Source organism: Carassius gibelio, chromosome B12 (assembly GCF_023724105.1).
Source record: "Carassius gibelio isolate Cgi1373 ecotype wild population from Czech Republic chromosome B12, carGib1.2-hapl.c, whole genome shotgun sequence".
NCBI lineage: Eukaryota > Metazoa > Chordata > Actinopteri > Cypriniformes > Cyprinidae > Carassius > Carassius gibelio.
Window position 1 is genome coordinate 2,720,153 of NC_068407.1, and position 24,880 is coordinate 2,745,032.

At 35.1% G+C, this 24,880-nt stretch overlaps 1 protein-coding gene across 1 annotated transcript in view; it reads right to left on the bottom strand.

Moving 5' to 3' along the window:
* tcerg1l (transcription elongation regulator 1 like) overlaps positions 1-24,880 on the bottom strand; it is an 83,565-nt gene that overhangs the window by 39,441 nt on the left and 19,244 nt on the right. Inside the window, exon 5 of the mRNA XM_052571499.1 lies at positions 19,909-20,085. Within this exon, the coding sequence (XP_052427459.1) occupies positions 19,909-20,085 (177 nt within the window). The remainder of the gene's footprint in view (positions 1-19,908; positions 20,086-24,880) is intronic.

Sequence of the window (24,880 nt, forward strand, 5' to 3'; positions counted from 1 at the left end):
ACGCTCCGCTGCAGTGGCTCCACCGCATGAAGGATACCAACGCGCGGATCACTCGTTGGTATCTAGCTCTTCAGCCTTTTAAATTCAAGGTGGTCCACAGGCCGGGTGTTCAGATGGCGGTGGCTGACTTCCTCTCCAGAAATGGGGGGGGGGGGATCTTTCTTAAAGAAATAGTTCACCCAACACCCAAAACATCCAAATTCTGTTATCAACATCCACATGTGACTTTCTTTGCATTGCATGAACTAATTTTTCGATTACTGTAATGCCAAAAAAGTGTTACTGTAATTGCAGTTTTTTTTCTGATTTAAATCCAGTAAAATATAACATGACATGTTTTTCGAAGTCTTCCGAAGCCATGTGATAGCTTTGTGTGAGGAATGAATCAGACCAAATGTTCCACAATAGAAATACATATATAAATGGTTTGAGTAAATCACATCAGAATTATAATATTACGTGATCTATCCCTTTTAGAAGATCTTGATCACATTGTATCTGTCTCTGAGATTGTACTGTGCATTCTAACATGAGTTCTCACTCTTCATCTTACATAATGCAGCAACATTTGTTAAAAAATGTATTTTACTTGAGTTTACTTAAGGGCTGTATGCCAATTATGCGCCCACATACTCGTACACATATTTACACTGGCTTCAGTGTGTTGGCTATGCTTGAAATAGAAATACTAGTGTATTGCATTCTAAAAATACCATGTAAAACACACTATGCATTCTACTACTTAAACAAAAAGGCTGTGCCCAAAGTAGACTACTGTCTATGCACTACATTTGGTTTGAAACTTGTTTTGTGACTGTTAAAAAATAAATAAATGTTTTATGTAGTATGAATGAAATTTGGATGTACTACCGTACATCAGGCATGTTGTTACTGTCATGTGACGTACCAGTGCCAGTTGTATTGCTTTTGCATTACTGCATTGCATGGCCTCATGGGACTGTAAAGTGTTCATCAAATGCGCATTTCAGAATCTTGCTTGAAGTAGTAAGCCATCCAGATACTTTTCAGCTACTGTTGCATGATTCATTTAATTAATCTCATCCCATAAATTATGTATCTTAAGTCATACAAATGCTTTTTCAGCACTAATTTGTCACTGGTCATCTTTAGTAAATCCAGACATTAGTAAAACCGGCGCTAAGATTGTTGTATTGTATATTTTACTCACATGACTTCACTGTTTTGCATATATTCCAATTTTGAGCAACATTTTAAAAAGTATTTGATCACCAAATGCCAGGTGAATTCAGGTGCACTATATGGGATACCGTATTAAACAAAGTGTACTTTGCATCATGTTATAGTATGGCAGTATACCATTACAGAAATATCCCATGTATTTATAGCTAAAATTCATAGTAATCATCCTCCAAAGTCTCATTCAGCAGCAACCTTCAGAATTTTGAACTTTCACTGGTTCTTCAACTGAGCACATCTGCTGTGTTACATGAGCCCCCTAAGCTTTCATTCATGGCACAGTTCCACAGCCTAATGCTAACACTAACTCGCTCTCAAATCCTGAGTGTTTTGTCTGAATTATAGCATCTGTGCTAAATCAACCCAGCGCTGGCAGTTATTCAAAAGGAAGATTCTGCAATATTCAATAATATAATGCAACAGTGGCCTTATTATATGTAACAGTAAGCCCTGAAGCCCAGTCCAGCCTGACCTTAAACCAACCATTAAATTATTCAAACTCCATCATGGACCAATGGCTGGCTCTCGTGGCATAGTCATCCATCTGCAGTCATGCTAACGGAGGGACTATCAGACCCGAGTTTGATTGAGAAATTCAGGAGCATGCCCATGTGGCGGACGGAATGATCTCGGCCTAGAAAAATGGATGAAACGAGCTGGTGGGTTTGGCTGGAGGCCGTACAGAGTCCACTGTGAGGCATGTTTTATGAAACAGGGTTGGAAGTAGAGTACATAATACAGTTGAATACTGTATGTAGTGACATGATGTACATTTAAAAGCATGTCGGTCTGGTCACGATCGTATGTTGTGGTTTGGTAGACATTTAGCTTTCTAAATAGCTTTACCAGCAATAACCATAATAATCCATGTCTGTATGAGACAAAGAATCATACACTGACTCAGCTAATTTATTCACAAACATACTGTAGATTCATTCAGAAAATAGAAGTTACTGTCTGAATGACTGAATATATAAAAATATAAGTGAATATATACACATACATCCAGACATCAGCAATCAGTATTTAATTTTTCGAAATTAATACTTATTCACACATTATATTAAAAATGACAGTTAAGACATTTAGAATGTTGGTTACACTTTATTTTAAGGAAAAATTCTCAATATTAACTAGTTGCTTATTATCATGCATAATACTAGCATACTGGCCATTTATCAGTACTTATAAAGCACATAATGTTCACTGTGTTCAAAAGTATTTATTTATTTTATTCATTCATTCATTTTATTGAGCACAAAATCAGCATGTTAGAATGATTATTTTGAAGAATATTGTGACACTGAAGACTAGAAATAATGCTGAAAATTCAGCACAGTAACCAACTGTAATAACATTTCATAATACTGTTTGTACTGTATTTTTGATCAATTAAATATATTTAAAAAAATCTTACCGCAAACTTAGAAAGGTACTCTGTGTATAACTAGGCATTCTCAAAAAAGTGCCCTAACCACATGAATCCATCAATCATAAAATCCACAAGCTATTCAATCCAGCGCAGACATATTGTAGCAATGAGACTACATGCTAACCTCAGCTTCTTTCAAAGCAAAAGGTCAGTTGAGGTTGTTTCCCACCACACGAACACAGATTTGCAGAAGACCTTTTCATAATGCACCTGGGATGGCGTTTCTGCTCCGTGACCCAACACGCACTTTTCACGAACCCCAGAGTGTGAGACGCATGACTTATCAGTTAAAAGCCTCTCTGTTTAGCTGTGATTCTCCTTATGTCTCTCTATCGTTCTTCCATTCAAACTTAACTGTGGAAAAAATGAGCTCTTCCCAGCACAGGTCTAAAAACAGCTGTCGCTTCAGAGCATAGCAGAGCTGTCATTCACCTGGCCAACTAAAGAAGCACTCACAGCGAGCAGATACAAATCAGGACATCCTGTCTGATACGGAGCACCAGGGTTGGCGTGGGTTCAGAAGCAGATATACATAGTGCTGTTTATCAGAGCCCACAAAAGCCTATCTCTTCAGAACAACACCAGTCTTCTGTGGCTCTGCAAATAGACCTATGTAGAACAGATCAATCGAATGCATAACACACAAAGACGTGTAATACAGCCGTTTCTGTGCATACCTCTGAATATCCATTTATGAGGGCTGCAGGACTTCACCGGCATTTCAGAGACTTACAATAGGCCTGCCAGAAAAGCTGTGATACATTTGGTATCAAAACAGAATTCAGTGGGAGCACTATCTCAGCACTTTGTGTCTGACTGCTCTGTGAATTAAACATAATGTGCGTCACCGCTGGCTGCTCCATTCACGAGCCGGAGTGGAAATAGTTTCTAAAAACAGCCAAAATAAAAACGGCAAAGTGACTCTTGGGACCAAACTACATATGAATGAGTGTTGCTATTCATGGAGAAACTGCAGGAGCCTAAAAAAGAAGAGCATAAAAAGGATTTGATGGACACTGCTTGCTTTCGACCTTGGTGGACAGAAAAACAAAGCAGTTAGATATTACATAGAACAGAGTTGCACTTAAAATTTGACCTATAATACATGAATATTGTAACGTCAAGTCAAGTCACCTTTATTTATATAGCGCTTTAAATAAAATACATGGTTTCAAAGCAACTGAACAACATTCATTAGAAAAACAGTGTGTCAATAATGCAAAATGACAGTTAAAGGCATTGTTAAAGGCATTAAAGGCATACATCATTGAATTCAGTGATGTCACTGAAGTAACGTATTATAGCTTTTTTGTGTTGACTTTAATGCATTGTAATTTATACATTAAAGAGCCACACAGATGGGAAATCAAAAATTACCTGTATTACAGTGTGTGATGTAGCTGTCCATCAGTGTAAACAATGTGCAAAATAATTAAACCAAGAAGTACACGATTTATAAAGTTATTGGCTTCTAAAGTAAGGCGTCGACTCTGAATCGCTGAAACAAGTCGTTATAGATTTCAAATCTTTTGCCCATCTCTATGTACGTCACTAGGAGCACTTTGCATAATAATCTCCGCCTACCGTCTTGGGAGAAACGGAACTCTGACCTGCCCCACCCCCCACACACAGAGGCTCTGGTTGGTGTGAGAGCATCATGTCGAGGAGATCAGTGTGTTTTTAATTGTAAAGGCAAGTTTGTTTTATTTTCACTGCCAAAGAATGAAGATCAGAAGAACCAATGGCTAAAATTCATTTTTACCACAATAACAGAGCAGCACAACAAATCCCTTTTGTTGTGTTCACAACATTTCACTGATGACTGCTTTTCTAATCTTGGTGAGTACAGCGGGTTTTTCAAAGTGTTTGGCTATAAAAGAGGGTTCATTACCAAATTTATTTAGAACAATGAGCATCTCCGAATCACAATGCGAAGTATGATTATGAAGTTATGTGTTTGTTTTCTCCCGAGCGTCTTATCAGTATGTGTGCTGTCTGCAGACTTTGTCTGTGCTGGTCTTTATTTACAAACACGTCATTAAAATGTAGTGTAACAATTGCTGCTAACAGATATTCTGTGATAAAGTAATCCATATGAAAACAACGCGATGTCTGTTTTTCACGTCTCCCTTCATTATATCTAATGTGACCACGCCCCCGCGCTGAACGCTCTATTTAGACTCAAACTGAAGCGCGCAGCTTGAATACACACAGAAGAAAAAGCAGCGAGACTGTTAAAGTTTTTTATTTTACTGTTTGCTTCGCGATGAGAGAAATAAGACATAATTCACCCCAAAAAAATGCTAACGCATTGTTTACCATGACGTTGTGTGCGGAACAACCAATCAAAACTGACTATGTTAGTTGACCAATCAGAACACAGTATGCTACCGAAAGGTGGGGTTTAAGGAAACTGAATCTTTTGAACATCTTCGCGCGAACCGTTTGGGGATCTCTGAGAATTTAGGTAATTTTAAAATTATATTTTGACAAAATGACAATGTTTTTTAACCTTGGATGGATTTAAACCTATTGTACAGGACTTATAAACAGTGATAGGAAGCTTAGAATTTTCATCTTACTGGCTCTTTTAAAAGCTTACTACTTTCCAAAAGAAATTAACACTAGAGGCAGTAAAACTCTGCATATAAGGAAGTTCAAATGGCACGGAAGCATCAACAAATGTGTTTTATATCAGTTTTGCTTTTGTTAACACTACCGGGTAGGTTTAGGGTTGAGTTTGGTGTAGGGCATATTTCTGTGGAGATAGAATTGTTGCTTAATTCCAAATAAATAGATTACGATCCACAAATAAATGTAAAATTTTTGAATTGTAAAACATGAAAATTAAAATGGACTACAATGAAAATGGTCATCACATACAGCAGTGAACAGCTGCCATAATACTCATATTCAAAGACACAAACATACTGCAGTTTGTTCTAAATAATACTATATCAAAAAAAACAAAAAACAGCAGGCCGGACTACCATGCTGAAAGCAATTTGTGCCGCTTTACTAATTTCCTCCAGTCTGATAACTGACATGTCAGACGTCAGAAGCTCCAATGCACAAAATGATTCAACAGGCAGTAAGTGTTTCTGATTGGTTAAAAAAGTGTGGGCTGTTCCCCTGACTCTTCTGTTTGCTGTTAACAGAATCTGGTTCTGTCACAGAGACAGGTGTGATTTCTCAGGACACTTATTTCAGTGATATCTGTCAGCTGCAAGGACATTTTATGTGTAGTAAAAAAGTATCTTACAGCCAGCGGTAAGAATTACCCAGAATGACACTCAGAACTGCCGTTTCCTGCCAAGGGCACCAGAATTCAGAAATCCTAATTAAATCCCTCCTTTAACTATTTAAATTTGGTTCTGGTTCAATAAACCAGCGCTAACCTGCATAAACCAGCATTGGGAATTCAAGCTGGCCTTTTCTGGAGAGAAAGCAGTGCCACACCAAGCATCCTGTCTGTCATAATCAGCACACCCAATCTACTTATCAAGTACGATGAAACAAATATTAAAATATAATAATTATGACATATTACATAATTAAAATTAATATAATTAGTCTGCCTTCAGCTCCCCACTTAATTGCACAGAACTAGGGTGAGGGTTGACGCTAATGGTGTGAGGAAAAACCAGCCTGATTTAAATGACAGTAATCTGATTACAGATGATTTTTTTTTTTTTTTTTTTAACTATTCATATTCTGGTTGCATGAGATTTCATATTCACCATCAGCACAGACTCCTAGTGAGAACTCAAGCCTCCAAAGCAATGTGTGTCGGTTCTTTCTAGAGTATGGCAGGCATTTAATACATTATTCAACACTTCTACTTGATCACAGTAGTGTTTTATGGTGCTTTATTTGAATAAAATGACATACACATTATGTAAAGATAAAGGTCCATTCCTGAATATAACATCTACTCTGCTATTAACTCCAACTCTTTCTGTGCCTGCTTGTTTTTATTCATGATCCTGCCTTTAAAATATGAGCACAGAATATAGCATAAATGCATATATAGTGCATGGGATCCAAAAAGCGTGAGACCACAAATGAGAATGCTACTGTTTTGCAAATATTTTTTCCTCCTGTTTTTATAAATTATTGGCACAAAAACAAACTGTGTGAAATGTTGAATTGAAAAGTAGCATTTGAAAATGCTTTAGTCAATGGTTTGTCTCCTGTGCTTCAATGGCAGCAAATAAATCTGATTAAGGCCACATGACTAGTGTCCCAAATTTACTTACATTTGATTACTGACCTAAAAAAAAGGTCTTTAACTCACAAACTTTATCTCACAACTTTCTTGTAATCCTAAAATGTTCTGTTATTTACAGGCTTGAATAAATAATAATAATAATAATAATATCATCAATATGGTCACAGATTTGGAATTTACTGCAGTGTTGTTATCATTAATTAAAACTTCAAACTCATTTATGTTTATAAATAAAGCTTAAATAAAATATATACATTTCACGAAAAGCAGAAATCAGAAATATCTGCCTTAGCAATTACCTGGGGGAACAAAAAAATAATTAATTAATTAATAAATCTTGTATTTTGATTTTAACAAGATCTAACTAGAACAACAACAAACATGAATAAAATGACAAATACTATAACAGTACATAAATAATACAAAGAAACTGCTCACTGTATTTATGATATACATATCACAAAAATCCCTGCAGAAAAAAACTTGATATTTTATACATCAGAGAACTTATAAATATTATTATATGAAAAACTGGATTTTAAATGAAAATGATAAGTATTCGCTTGGCAACTAACTGAAATAAAGTTAGTTTAAATTGAAGTGAAAAAAAAAATGGCTAAAACTAAAATTGAAATAAAAATAAAAGCTAAAAAGAAAGGAATCTTAATATAAAATAACAAAAAGCACATAAAATTAATTAATTTTATTTTATAAAAATGAAAGCATACTATTAACTAGTCTATAAATAATGCAAAAAATTTTGTCCTACTGTATTTATCATATACACAAAAATAAAGGAAGCATTTTCAAATAACTTACAATAAAAAAAAAAAAAAAGTTTTATATTGAAATCTTTGACTTTGGATTGTGGACTATGATGGGAACTATTCTGAAAAAAAAAAATTCAGGAGACCTAATCAGGGAACCCATTGCTGTCTAGGACTAACAACTGAGCTATTAAAACATCATTCTTGATTTTACTTTCCGATGGGTCATGACGCGGTGGGCTCAAGACTCTCCTTGAAGCGGACTTGAGTATATTCCGCCGAGGGACCCGAGTGAAAGCTAAACAGAGGTCAGAGATTAGGACATCACCCACAGAGATTAGACCCTCATCTACTCTGACAACCAATCAGAAGCACAGCTTGAAGACTTGAGAGTTTTTTCCCTACCTTTTGATGATAAAAATTTGAAAGGGAATTTTAATGTGGAGGCTTACAAAGGGACAGATACAGAGGAAAGGAGTGACCCTCTTCAGAAGTCTTGAGGAAGAGTTCAGAACTCTTTCAGCCGTCCAGGAGCCACTGGTAATAGCTTTCTTTTCTCCATCCAAACGATAGGATACTGGTGAAGTTCACTCATTTTAGAAATTGTGGGGGCATCTATCCTGATAAGATATGAGCCCATATTAAAACAGGGAGACAGTAGGAATGGGAAAACGATAAGAGTTTTATTCAGCGGCTCAGGGAAGCAGGGAACTTGACAGGCTAAATTGATTTCGGTGTTGGTGAGTAATTCTCTGTGCTATGGGAAACTGGTTTGCAGACAGTAAATCTGCAAAATCTCCAACTGTTCAGCATAGCAATGTGAGAATCAATGTCCCAGTGATCTACAGGAGGGTTTTCTTGAATTGTCAATTAAGCAATAAAATATTCCTTCAGAGAAAACTGTAATTATCGGCTCTGTTGGAAGACAATCTGGTGCTGTGTTTAGAAAATAACATATCATCAAACATGATGACCAGCCATTTAGAAGATCCAAACACCTAAACGACCAAAATCTGATTCCATTGTAGGAGTCATTTTATGACAATATAATTGTTTTTGCATGAAAATGTGAAGAAAAAAAAATTATAAAAAAAAATGTGAAACATTTAATAGCCAAGCTGAAGTAATTAAATGGCTACAACTAAAACTTAATCAAAAATTTTAATAGAAATACAAAAGGACATGACAAAATGACTAAAGCAAAATGAAAAATAGTAGTTATTTTTGCTTCAATTTTCTTTGAAAATAGATTTGAAAAAGTTTCAGTATTAAATGACCAAGTAAGAATGGCTCATTTTTGGATTGTCCAGTTAATTAAAACTTCATTTCTCGTTTGATTATTTTGGATGCAAAAATAAAGCAGACATTGTCAAAAAAGAAACTTACTTTTCATGCCAATAAATAAATAAATAATATTCCACATCGTTTGGCCTTTCATACCTCATACCTCAGTGGACTTATAAATTAAACATTAAATGATTTTTTTTTTTTTTTTTTTTTTTTTTTACTTAAATTGAAATTAGAAATACTGCCTTGGCTACTAATTGACATCAATCAATCAATCAACCAATCAATAAATAAATCAATAGATAAAAACTGGGTTAGTATTAACCATGATTTGGAAATGCCTATTTCATTGGATAATTCATTAAATTAAAACTTCACACATGAATTTAACTTCAACTCACTTGATTATTTTGGATGCAAATTAGAGGGATAAGATGATTCATATTAATGGCATCAGTGCAAAAACAGTTTTGTGACAATTTCAGAACTGCTAAACAGACTTTCTTTCTTTCTTTCTTTCTTTCTGTCACATAATCACTCTATCACTGTACTGATCTAGTCTTTTCGACAGTACAGCCACTGTCCTGGAATAAGAATGGCTCCTACTCTGCAAACCGAATGAAGCTAATGATGAAGATTTCATATATCAAAGGCTCAGTGGCATACATCTCGTGAAAAGAGTCTGCAAATACATCAGACCCTTGATTTTAATAGGACGGCAAACCAGGGCTTGGATAATAACTAGTGTACCATTTCTAGACATGATTGTCAAAAAAAGAACATCCTGAATATGACATAAGGATTCAATAGTTTATCTGTCTATGTTCATTCTGTTTAAGTGAATCACATTACCTGTGAAATTAGCAGTTCAATCCGGTCTTCAATTATTAATAAAACACAAAACGTGTTGAAGCCAGAGTGACACAAATGTGCAGCTGCTCAGAAACAAATCACAGGTAATGAAGCCGTGAGTGTGTGTGATGCCAAAATACCCAAATTACAACCGAGCGACACTGTGAAAAACTGACTGGCACACATTCAAATGTGCCATTTGCACCTCATCTCTTCTCAGTCTGGTGGTGAATGATGCTCACGCTGTCAATAATCTGGAGAAAAAAACAAACAAAACAAAAAACAATAAAACTCCATTGTACGGTAGCCATAAAGCGACTTGTTTGGTTTACTTAGTTTTGTCATGGCCATGACATAATAACTGTGGGAACGTCATGTTTTTCTCGTGCCCACGAGTTTAATGCAACAACAAACCTGTGTGACCATAGCAACCCAGAATTATCAGAGATGGAATCATTAATATTTTATTTTGATTGGATGTCGTTCCCTCAACATAGCATCTCAAGGCCACGACGTTCCCACGAGTTAATATGACGTTCCCACAAATTCATATCTCGTGGCTACAACAAAACTAAGTAAACCAAACAAGTTACTTTACGGGCACTGTACCTTTGCACCCTTAGCATTACTATTCAAAGATGTCATAGGCAGACCGGGAAATAAATATCTCACATATACTAATAATATATCATTTGATAGACAACAATACACCTTTGTTGCCTTGCAGTATACAAGCATCAAAATCATGCCTTATGCCACATTATTGTTCAATAAAAATTATAATAAAAGTATAATAAAAAAGATTCATTAAAAAATATAATTAAACTTTTTGTAATTTTAAAAGATGTCTGTAAAAAGAACACAAATAAATAAATCAATACACAGCTACCCTTGCTTCACAATATCTTCACTTGCTATTTACTATTACTAATGATAATTTAAATACAAATAAAGTATTAGTAATAACAACATGTTGTTTATCATCATTGTTATCATCAGGTTATTTTTTTATTATTACTACTACTTCTACTATTACTACACATTATTTTCCTGAGGACAACTGCATTTTACTATATACCACTAATACTAGTAATAATACTAATAAAAATAATAATAATTATTACTATTATTGAAATCAACCTATAATTGTTTTATTATAGTCTATGTAAATGTAACTGGAACAGCAGGAAGTATTTAAGATTAGAGCAATTGTAAGGTGTCATGCAAGCCTGATAGATTTGCTAAATCAGGACTCCATGCAGGGAATTTCCAGGGGGCAAAGCGCTCATCTAAATGTGGTACCAAATTCATAGCAAGCATCCTCAGAGTCATTAGTGAATCTCTCTTAGTTCGGTCTGAGTGCGTAATATTAATGAAAGCTCTGCTAGAGACCTCTCCACTTTAATCATCCTCCCTCTCTCGCTCTTTATCACTCTCCGGTGACCTTTTCAATCAATTAAAGCTGTAAGGCTGACCTGATCAGTGTGAACAAGAGTAGCACAAGCAGTCCACAAGTCCATGAGCTGGGAGAGCTGAGAGCTGCAGCTGAGCAAAAGCCTTTACCCCTTTACCATATATACAGTGTGTTTATATATATATATATATATATACTACCATTCAAAAGATTGGATTCTCTACTTTTTAAAAAAAAAACATTTTCATTTATTATAACCATTTAAACTTTTCTATTTTAGTATATTTAGTATATTTAATGTTATTTATTGCTGTGATGGTAAAGCTAAATTTTCAGCATCATTACTACAGTTTTCAGTGTCACAAGATCCTTCAGAAATCATTGCAATATGATTTGCTGCTCAAGAAACAGTTTTAATAACATTTTGCACTGCTTAAAAATATGTAATTTTATTCATTTAGCAGATGCTCTTATCTAAAATATAAGTCCATGCTTCACTTTAAGAGTTTTGAAGAACCTTTAACGTTCATAGAATCTTTTTATTGCATAAAAGGTTCCTTATAATGAAAATGGTTGCTTAATCAGTTTTGTTATGGATTTTGGTTATTTTGTTGTTGTAGGCTGGACGGACCTTTTAAATAACTGAAATCATTTGGCGAAGTTATATGTTTATGCAACTACTTTAGCCATGCATTTCTATGAATATATATATATATACACATACAGACACTCTCCACTTCATTCGTGACAGGCACTATTCAAACTAGTGTGGAAACGGTACTGTGCTCACAGCGCGTGATCTTCCATTTCAAGCACAAAGGCGCTGATGCGCGCTGTAGTCTTTATCATTTCATATCAAAGCACGCATTAAACTACGTGCATGCCATGTCATGGTCAGTTAATTCAAGTTACCAAAAAGGTGTTTAAAAGTACCTTAAAACTGTGCACGCGTGTAATATAATTCACATGAATCACATTTAAGAACATGGCTCTGAAATGGTTTTCAAAACTGTCCTGGAGCAGCCTTGCACTGTCGCCCTCATATTACACACCTGATTTAACTCGTCAGTTCATTAGTAGAGATGTGAGTGAGTGAGAAAATGTAAAGATAGTTGAGAGAAAATACGATGCGCTTCAGACCCGTGTCACGTTCAGCAGCGGCAGCTCTTAAAGAAATAGCAGCCAAAACAAGCTAATAACCAGCTGCTGGAAGGCTGTTCATCAAAAAGAGAAAAACAAGGAACAAATCAATAACTTTTAAAGCTTAGGATTCATCTATATTTAATGTAGAAATTAGTGTTTTATAACTTAAATGTAAATTTCTGTATATTTCTGCTGAAATTCACCGGTTATATGACATTTCTTATAATCCGTTTATATGAAAATGGTTTTAAGTTAAATTAAATTAGAAGCCATTTTTTAAGTAAAACAAAAAAGTTACAATTGATGGCTCAATTATACTTAAATGCTGAATGGCTATATGGTTAAACATTAGGGGGAAAACTATTTTATAGAGAGATCAGTAGTATTGGTATGAGTGTTACTGGCCTTCAGTCATAAAAAAAGATGACATTAAACAAATATTAAAAACATATTGTCTTTATGTCCTTTGTACGTAAATTTGAAGATTTAAAGTAAAATTATTGCAATGAATTGTGATTTATTTCAGAAAAAAATGTGATTCGTTTCTTTTTTCTATATATATAAAATATTTTTTATTAATCATCTACATCCATGCACAACTTTTATTATGTAATAAGAAGCTACTTTTTTATGTCTTAAAAGTGTTGTAAATCTAGTTCAAGTAAATATTAGCACGCCATAGTCAACTTTTATAGTCATAGTCAACTTTTATCAGGTAATTTCACAACAAACATGTTTAAAGTGTGTGAAATAGAATATTCTCAGTGCCACTGCCTCAAAAGACGGTGATCTTGTAGCATTGTATCATTTGGCATTTCCAATTAATGTAGACCTGTTACATTCTTTATTATTATTACTATTATTATTATTATTATTATTATTATTAGGCCTATTAATATTATGAAGTTACTTTTATTATTAAATTAACATTGCAATTAATTTGCCACACAATAATTATTACTTACTACTATTAATTGACTTCCTGCAAGGATAACAAACGATTAGGCTATTACACCTCAATTAATTTTTTCTTTTAAGGTCTTTTATAACAAGTCTATTATACAAATTATAATTGTTTTCACTATGTACAGGCCACAAGAGAAATATTAAGAGAATAAATTAAAACAGTTAATCATATAGCCTACTGTAATGAAGTAGATTAATCTTTCGTCATCGTAAGAGAATATGTGGTTTCAGATGCCGAAAGCATTACACTGTCATTACTCTTTCATTCCATTTTTTTTCTTTCACTTTCTGTATAGCGAATTGACTGAGATTAAGACATTCCAAACGTCTTTAAACCATAATGTTTATGTTGGTGAATGTTGGAATGAAATATTTCCAACATTGCGATGTATCCCCCCACCTCCATATTGAAAATGTACCACTGTATTGTATCGAACCGAACCGTGAATTCTGTGAACCATTACACCCCTAAAATATGCATATAAATATAATGTCACATGTTTTGTCTGCAGAATGTTGTAGTTATGGTATTTAAACATCTTGACCCTCTGGACTGACCAACTACTGTTCTGAGTTAAGTTTGTAATTAGGAAATTAGCAGGAGAGAGAGAGAGAGAGAGAGAGAGAGAGCATAGACTCCTCCCCTCTATCTCTGTCGTTCACAGTAATGATTTATCAGTTGAAGGTGTTCTCAGAAAACTCCAAATTAATCTCTAAAGTGTTATCTCCCAAGCAGTGAATACCCTTCTTATGTAAATCATGACCTACTAATGCTGCTGTTATCAGACATAATGTAATTTGCATAATTGTCCCCTCATTCAGCAGTCCAGCTTGTTTAAATTTCGGCCTTTGGCTTTTGGTGGGTCACACCTTGTGTAAGTCATAAAAACTCCACGAGTGGCATTTGCATAACACAGACTCAAAACTTCATCCACATTTCTAAGTCAGAGACAGAATTACATCATCGTTTAAAAGTTTTTAAACTAACACTATTATACAATCCAAAACATAGTAAAACCAGTAATATTATGAAATCATTACAATTTCAAATTACTTTTTTCTATGTTTACATGATCATTCAGAAAACATTTTTACATTCTGATTTGCTGCTCAAGAAACATTTCTGATTCTAAAATATTTTGAAATTATTAAAAAATATATATTTTTTATCAAAGATCAAAAGGATTAACGATGCAGATCTGTTTTCAAAACCTATTTTGATCATATTTACCTTGGGTGTGAATAATTTTGATCACAGCTGTATATGATGTAATGTGCTGTAATTATGACTCAGATATTTTGTTTCTTTTCGTTTTTATCACTGCAGAAACACATCTTTTTGTCTGAGCCAAGAACAACTTCTCCCACATCAGTGCAAGGCATCTAGACATCATGAGCTTTGGGAATTTGGCAGACAACATATTAGTTCAACTTATTTTGCAACATCTCGACATAAATAGACAAAAAGCCTCTGACACAAACACAGAAATAGTTCTGTCTCTATTTACTCAACTTCATGCTGATACTGTTATCCTGCTCAAAAACTTTTCACACTGTGATACATGATTTTGGCCATACAATACTATTCCTCTATCATTTACTTGCAGGGAAAAAATTGGTTTGGCAACAATGGCGTCGCATTCAGGGCATCGGTTGAAAGCCTAATCTCTCAGCACAGATGTGTAGGACTCCTATAATTCAGGCATTTGAAGGGAGCTCAAATCCGCCTCCATTGGCATTAAAAGACTCCTCACAGCGTTGGCACTGACAGAGACCATAATAAACTCAAATAAGGAGATCAAACTCAACTCATTCATATTGATATAATATCAACATCTGCTTCAAAATCATGCATCTATTATGACATAGTTCAGCATCCACAAAACTCCTTGTTGGCTCTGTTTCAAAACCTAGTGAGCTGCATACATTTGCAACAACTTAAGGCATCATAAGCATGCTCCTATCATTAAGGTTGTTCCAAAAGGTAGGCAGCATATTATTCTAAAATACCTTCAGATTGGCTTTAAAAGTTATCATTGCATGAAAAGCATGCACTGTGCTTGCCATCTAGGATGGAAATAATAGCACTTTAGTTGCCAGACAAAGTGGAGAAATCGTTTGATATATGTTTGTAAGAATTAAAAAATAAAATAAAAATATTAATAAAATTCATCTCGTGATTAAAAGATGACTGTATTTGAATGTGCTGTGTATTTTTATGCTTCATCATTAGATTGGGAACATGTTTTTTTTTTCATATTTATTTAAATAGTAACACAGATTGTTTCAGCACAGCTTCACATTAATAAACAGGAAAATAATGTTATAAATGTATTATAATGAATCAATTATAAAAATATTTTTTTAGCTATAAAGCAGTTCTACAGAAGAGAATAATGTAAAAATTCAGTTCAATAACATGTCAATGTTCATCAGTTATGAAACAAATACAGAACAGAAAATGATAGTGCCACCTCAAGTCAGTTCAAAGTTGTTTCAATTCAATTTAATAATGGTGTGGATTTTGCAAGTTAGTGTAACTATCCATTTTCAATTCAGATTTTGTTCTCATCAAATGCAGTTTAGTTAAATCGATAAAGCATGAGTACCGCTATTTGTATGATGCACAAACTTGAGATTCCATTTCCATTAAGATGCTAACTTAAAAGTCAACTGTAGGCTGTAGACAGCACGATATCTGCAATGTGGCTGAATCGTGGCTCAAATATATGAATTTAAAATGAACGATAAACTTAAAAATTCATTACAAATGTGTAACATAAAAAATTCTATTTCATAAACGTTAATAAATATTTTATAGAGTACATGTTTTTTTACTTGTGCATAATATATAGCCATTCACTATGGAGCCAGAAGAGTCTCAATAAAGATAAATGCACACACTACAGTCACATATGCACACATAGGATTCATACATGCACACACATAATTCATAAATACACACACAGGATACACAAATGCACACAAAATTCACAAATGCACACACAAAATTTAAAAAGCACAGAAGATTCACAAATGCATACAAAATTCAGAAATGCACACAAAATTCAGAAATACACACACAATTTAGAAATGCAAACAACATTTACAAATGCACTCAAGATTCACAAATGCACTCAAGATTCACAAATGCACTCAAGATTCACAAATGCACAGGACAAGATTCAGAAATGTATTTCTGATGCACACACACACATATATCTTGATTTACAAACTGCTTGCGGTCTGTGAACTTCACTGCATTTGTGTGTGAATTTTGAGACTCCCTTGACTCGGCTCGACACACAAATGCCTTTTTTTAAACAGGGAATGATATGCAACCAATCAGATATCTCCCTTGTTTTAGCCAATCACAAGAATGCACCCCACGTGGGGGATTGTTTACTTATAAGCCAATCAGCGAACGACTCACTTTCCTCACACAGCGAACGACTCACTTTCCTCAGCGAACGACTCACTTACCTCACACAGCCGGCGACTCACTTTGCGCAGCCAGCGACCCACTTTGCGCAGCGAACGACTCACTTTCCTCACGAGTCACGCAGCGAACGACTCACTTTCCTCACGAGTCACGCAGCGAGCGACTCACTTTCCTCAGCGAACGATTCACTTTCCTCACGAGTCACGCAGCGAACGACTCACTTTCCTCACCCAGCGAGCGACTCACTTTCCTCAGCGAACGATTCACTTTCCTCAAGCAGCGAAGTTGAGCGAACGATTCACTTTCCTCCCGCAGCGATCAACTCACTTTCCTAAGCGAACGACAGCCGGAGACCCACTTTTCGCAGCCAGAGAGCCACTTTCCTCTCGCAGCGGACCACTGACTCTCTCTTCATGTAGGGACTGAATATTATAATTAAAGTGACTTCTATATTGCATCCAAAAGAATATTTAGATATATTTAAATATTCAAAAAGGTTTAAACATTTTTTTTTTTTTTTTACTTTCATTAAAATATTTCAATAAAATGAAATAATTGCCTATTGCAAATTTATGAATCCATGGTTAACTTTTTTTCTGCAGTCACTGGGCTATATGTATTGAGACATTTTTAAATTTATATTTAGTAAAAAATAATAAAAAATAAACCTGAATTGTAATCTAAACATCTGTATTTTCATACAATTTAATACAATTGCTGTGTGAACACGTTCATGTGATTGGCTTATAAGTAAACAATCCCCCCACGTGGGGTGCATTCTTGTGATTGGCTAAAAGAAGGGAGATATCTGATTGGTTGCTGATCATTCCCTGTTTAAAAAAAAAGCATTTGTGTGTCGAGCCGAGTCAGGGGAGTCTCAAAATTCACACACAAATGCAGTGAAGTTCACAGACCGCAAGCAGTTTGTGAATCAAGATATATGTGTGTGTGCATCAGAAATACATTTCTGAATCTTGTCCTGTGTATTTGTGAATGTTGTCCTGTGCATTTGTGAATCTTGAGTGCATTTGTAAATGTTGTTTGCATTTCTGAATTGTGTGTGTATTTCTGATTTTTGTGTGCATTTCTGAATTTTGTATGCATTTGTGAATCTTCTGTGCTTTTTAAATTTTGTGTGTGCATTTGTGAATTTTGTGCGCATTTGTGCATCTTGTGTGTGTATTTATGAATCATGTGTGTGCATCTATGAATCCTGTGTGTGCATATGTGACTGTAGTGTGTGCATTTATCTTTATTGAGACTCTTCTGGCTCCATAATTCACAGACATTGTAAAATAATTGTACATATTATTTGTATAATATAATACATGATACATGAGAATTGATAATATAAAAAGTAATTACTGTGCAGTGGTATTTCAGCCGGATTGTACTGTAGGTAAATAAATAAGACCTTCTACTGAGCTCGCTCCCTTCTGTGTCTTATGTAAGATACCATCCTTAAACCCTGCATCCAGAGAGAGAAATACACTTCCGTTATCTCCCCTCACACAAAGTGTACGATAATAATTTCTGCCTTAACTACTACATTGCAATCAGAATAATTTAAAGCATCATTAGAGTTCACATGCAGTGGGCTGATGCTGCGTGGACCAGACATGAAGAGTGATCCAGTTGCCACAACATCAGACAAACATGCATATACATCGTTAGAGCTAAATTAAGAGCCCTTCGGGGTTTGTTGGCCTGTTTGCTTTAATGTTGCTTTTCAGGCCTGGCTAAAAGGAAGTAATTCCAGGGGAGGATTCCTGTCATCCATACAGGGTATGTTGACAACCACGGCCACATTTCCTATTGATTCACAGCAGAGAATTCATCCCTCACACCCACATACAGTACAAGACCAGAGCTGAAAAATAAATACATTTGCTCATAAAATATATAGATCTGCACTCAAGACTCATGCACACACTCTTATTGACACCCGCGCATGGTTTTTCACCTCAGGCAATCCAGCCGCAAGAGGGACTGAACAAGTTCACTGAACAACAAAGGAAGGAAACAGTTAATCAATATGCATGAAGGCAGAGAAAGTGAGAAAAAGAAAGACGGGGAAATAAAAAGGATACGCTCTGTCTGTTTCACGGCTGTACTTGAATTCAGTTCAGTCATTATGCACTGACCCTTGATTTAAACATGTCCACTTCAGCAAAGAGAAACTCTTACTCCTTTCAGAGAAATGGGAATGTTATGGTAAGAACAACACCACAACAAACTCAGCAAGAAGATAGGTGCTCAAGCAGCAACATTTCTTGTAATTGCTTGGGGAAGTCCAAATCGACAACCATAAAACCCTCAAATTTCATCTAAATCTCTGCATCAAAGCAGTGTACGCAAACACACTAACTCTGTTTTTACTGAAATGCACTGTAAAACCTTGATTTTCATGCGTGCTGAGTTTAAAGTGATGGAAAAAGACTATTTCTGACAACCCCTGACTAAAAAACTGTGATATTTGCATAACGAAAGGCATTTGCAATTACAATTCACCAATTAGGACATCAGAAGCTTTGTGAGAAAGCAGGCCCTCATTATGAACCCAAGAATCATACCAAGTGGGTCAGACAAAACAACACAAAGCAAGTTAGTTTAAACCTGATCCAGAAGAAAAAAAGCTGAAGCAAAGATGAGGAAAGAGATTTACTGGTATCATTTAGTCAAGACAATCTATGTAATCTTTGGTTTATGCAAAATCATGAGTACATTAATTAAAAACAAAAATTTGTTCTATTTGTGATTCTTTCTTTTGGTCTTATCATTATGTCACAGTCGGTAACAAAAAGTGACTGAATCCCTAATTCACTTCGGTTTACAAAACATGTGTCCTTACAAGTAAGTCATTGAATTGTCCACTCACCCGAGTCGTCTGAACAATAAAATATTCGCAATCATTGCGACTGTACCGTTATATCACAATATGTTACTAGAAAAGCTTCACAGATTTGAAAAAAGCCAAGCTTCTGTCTTTGCAAAACATTATTGCGTTAAAAGGATTGCAACTCTTAGTTGGTTACTCCCCAGAACCGCAGCTATAGAATCCTTTGGGACAGCGGCAGTGTTTGATAGGCAACCATTGGGGATTTTTTTTCACAAGCACAAGGACACTAATGAAAGCATTTTCTTTCGTATTCCTACCTGTGTGAGGTGCCGTTAGAAAGGGAAGATTGAGGGGTGAGAGCGAGAGCAGGTGGAGAGGGTGAGCAGAAGAGACAGATGGTCCCTGTGTCACGTCAGAATCCATCGCCATCATGGCTGCTGCTGCCAGAGCGATCCGTTTAGAACTTCCTACTCGCTTAATGGCCATGGGACAACCTGAAAAGAGAAATAAAGATTGATAAAAGAAGTGCATTACTGTGCTTTGCAGAACAATGCCTAACAGTATTTTCTGCTAGAACTTTTCTAATGAAATGTGCTGAGAAATATTTATTTTGTTGGCTACGCTTGGGAACTAGGATGGAAAAAGTCAATGTGGATTTTTTTTATTCCATCATGCTGACTATTTAAAGTTACCATTAAATGAATTTATTTTTTTAATTTTTTTTGTAATGGAATATTGCATTGTTTAGGATTTATGTGTGCACATAACTGTTATTTTAAATTCATGTGCCCTCATAAACTTTAATCAAATTATACCAGAGCATAATCATATCAGAGCACAGCAAATAACAAATAACAGTCCATTCAGTTCGCAATGGACAAAATCAAATCCCGCCATACTTTTTTTTTTTCTCATTTAAAAAATAATAATAATAATAATAATAATAATTCACTTCACTTGCATATACATCATTGTAGGGATGAAAAGATGATCACAAACTCTTACGCAGACATTAAATACATGTTTTTGGAGGTGTTAATGTTAGGTATATTGAAGTGACTTTAATCAGTTTTAATCATTATAATCTATAATATGCCTAAAAAACATAATATGTTACTGTGAGAAATTAAAGAGGGTCAATTTTGGCTTTAAACTCTACAAAACTAAAAAAAAAAAAAAAGTTTAAAAAAATGCTAAAAACGAGTCCTATAAATAGAGATAATTCCATGATCTGTATCATTGGAGATTTGAACATAAAGTATGTGTATTCTTCCCACTGGATACTAAGAGCAGGCATGTCTTGGTTCTTGGCTACCAAACATTTTCATGGGCTTTTGCCTTTGTGTTTCATCGAAGCCTTATCAAATCTGAGCATGCAATCCCCCCCGACACACACACACACACACTAATATCTACTATATGTGAGTGCATGAACAAGACAAACTCTATAAATGCACATTAGACACATTAGAAAAGATGTGATTTGTAACTGAGTATTGTTAGGAACACACTGCAAGCAAAAATGCATTTATGCTTTTGACAGATATAGTTTGTAGCAAATGCATGAATGTAATGTGGATGAAGTTACATGGCATTCCAGTTATGTGTTTTATCAGTATGTGCACTTGCTGGGAATCAAAGCCATGACCTTATTGTTGCTTACTGCAAGCTCTACCATCTCCTTATATCCTGTACAAGGCAGAAGTAAAATGGTTTTAATAACTACACTGTTAATACAAATATTTCAATATTTCAAATTAAATCAATGTGTCACTTGCAGTTTGTAATAATATATTAAATTTAGTAGTAATTTCAGACTGAAAATTGTTTCTACATCAATTTTGTTTTTCAGCATATGGATTTTTGATCTAAAGATCTAGAGAAAGGGCTCGTGCATTGAAACATAACTTTTTCAAGATTTTTCCCTTTTTTTAGGTTTAATCTGGTTGCTTTGGTTCATGCTTTAAATGAGTGCACATCTTTTCAAATTGCACAATAAGTGCATTGAAAAAAAAATGGTGGTGATTTATTTTCAATAATTTTCACTCAGAAATTACCAGTCAATTTCACAAATACAATAATGACAAAGAAACAGCATTGTTTGCACTATTTTCACTATAGATGAAGATTTCATTGTGATTTATCTAGCCGCATTGGTTCATACTGTAGCTTGTTATTGCAGATCTTTTTGAAAAGCATTAGAAGGAGAAAAATAGGAAAATAAGGCAGCTCAAAAATGGTAACAGTCATGCTCTAAATGCACCAAACATCACTGTGTTGTCAAAACCATGATGATGATCCATTATTAGTCACCTGGGTGAGCTTACACACATGTGCCCGTCTCATCTCCACCGTTTTCAGCTCCTGCCTTCCCTGAGCGAGGGAAATGCTATTTAACGAAACCTTGAAGAGATCTTTGGAGTAAGCAGGCGGGTGCTTCTTCCACGATAAGCAGCAGAAACACTTTATCTAATGGTACTGAGTGGGCGAATCACAGCCAACCAGAACAGTTAGCATGTACATGTACTGGACTGGAAATCAGGCCACTGGGGAATATATCATATGGAACGGCTCCAGCACATCGACTCTCCCATACTGCGAGAATGCTTTAGAAGGCGAAAAACAACTGAGGGTTGGGGGGAAGGAATAGTCTGTCATCTGACAGCCCAAGCAAAGGGTATGGGGACTGCAGATTAAACTCTACTAACATTTTAGCTTGATAGTAATGATAAATGTGGATCTAAACGCTTCACTTAAACACCTAGCCGCTGGAGATGAAGTGACAGGTGCACAGATCACATAAACAATGCATCGTTCATCAAGAGATGCTCTCTGCGGACATGACATGAAATAGAAACCTTGAATTACACATCCACCGGGAGCTTTTCTTGAAAGCCAGCCCAGCACACCATGTGACTTCAACAGAGGTAAATCCTAAACAGTAACACAGAGGTCAATAAATAGCACTCATGGTATTTATATGTATATGTATATTAATAAAGTATATAACATCTTTCTTTATTTTGGTGCTGGGTTCTGCCTTAACAAAGAGGGAGATACACTATAAATACTGCTGTGGCCAAAGGCTGCAGGAATGAGGCCATTTTTTTCCAGTCTCCAGGGGAGCAATTATTGCTGTGCTCCTTTAAGTGTCCTCAAACCTGCCCAAAACAAGTCCTTACAATTTATGCTTTAACAAATAACATTGAACCACAGCCAATGATTGTTCTGACATCCCCCTCATGATAATATACAGTATATCTATGGAGATCCTTCAAGCTACAGTACGAGTTGTCCCAGAAATGTGAATATATATATATATATGAGCCTTTAGATTTTACGATTTAAGCCTTGTCCCAGATACTTCAAATGTTGTAATATTTAAATAGTAACATTTGATGTCTGTCATCTAACATTAATTAGAAGGCCTATGTTTATGAAACATGATAATCTGAACAGAAAGTGAAAAAAAACAATAAACATGTTAACCATTTTAATATATTTGTGTATACATATTTATATCAACTTTGCACAAGTACAAAAACTACAAGGAGCATGCATCAAGACAACAAAAAGATTAAAGATCAAAATATACAATATCATGTGAAAATATAAGACACATACTTAAATTAATAAAAACCTAATGAACTTTAAATGTTTCAAATTAAGTTTTCACCATAGCATAATTAATACATAATTATGGATTCAGTGGAAATTGTGCTGTTTTTATAATGAATACATTTCTATTTTAAATAATAATAATAATTGTTTCTATTAATTGAATTATTAAATGTAAATATTGGATAAAAAGTTGAAGCTGGAGTACTACAAACTGAAATTAAAGCAAATTACAGCTATATATATATATATATATATATATATATATATATATACAAATATATAAAGATAATATATACAAACAAAGTTACTAAAACTTACACTAAAATGAAAATGAAACTGAAATATAAAAATGTAAGATAATTCAGAATATTAATAAATACTAAAATAGTATATAAATAAGCATAAAATGACTGTGTGGAAATGACAATGTAGCAGAAAAAAGACAGAATACTCCTGTTATGGATGTATTTATTGGACTTTGTCAGTAGACAAATTAAATAAACTAGTGAGAGTGTAAAAAGTGTTTTAAGAAAAACCTGCAAACTTTTAAGAGAGGTTACTTTCTAAAAGTCCACAGGGCCAAAATTGCAAAAAGGTGCAGAAACACCCTTTTATTTGTGTGTGTGTGTTCATGTCTGAGTGTGACATGTTTCTACCAGTCTCTCCCCTCTCTCTCAGGGGGTCTTGTTTCAGAGAAATTGAGCATAAAGATTCAGGCCAAGACGAGGGTAAGTGTAGCGGGAGCCTTCAGCGCTCTAGAGATGTCCGTCCTGCTGCGGAGCTGAAATGGCGAGTGATTGCACTTGTGAGACTTTCGGCTACTTACGTGTGCTTCACAGTACAGTGCCATCATCTTGATTCACAGAGAGGCTCAGTGTTGGGGTTTCTGTCTCTCTCGCTGTGCTGTCCTCCCACTGTTCCCTCATTTAACTGGTTAACAAACCACCTACTTCATACCCTCTCCCTGAAAACATCTTATTCTGCTGAATTATGCTACCTGTCTCCCCGGACTCCTCCTGCAACACAGAGGCCAGATAATAATGCTGAGCACCAGTCGTTTATAAAGTTAGTTGAGTAAGAAGTTTGGTGGAAGCACAACAAAGACAAGTGTAAGAAAATAAATACTGAATGCTCATTTTTCTTGATCATAATTTGTACAGTTAATCTGCCCTTGTTAGAATAAAAAGAACGTTTGCCTTTCTAATCTAATAACTCTGAAATGTCTTTCAGTCAGGCAAATCCAACACGTGTTCATTTCTCTGTCTTTTACCACTGACTACAGCTCTAATACCAGTAATACTGGGAAATCTAATAACCAACATCTAACCCTGCTCATACATAACTAACGCTCCACTGTTTCTGCTGAGCTCTGACAGTTTGATCAGCTCTTTCTCTGTGTTTTAATCTTTCCATTGACATAGAGGCTTAAAAATCCCTGATGGCAAACCTGATTTTCACACTATCCCTTATGTTGTGTTCTGGTCATTTTTGACCCGAATTAAATACATTTTCCAACTAAGTTTTGTAGAAACGTAATTTTCTGTAAAGTTGCTGTGCAATGATTTGTGTCATAAAAAGTGCTAAACTTGAAATAAAATTAAATCCCAGGAAGGGTTAGGGGTCTTGGCTGAGGTAAAATGCATTGCCGGGATATGAACAGGTGCCAAT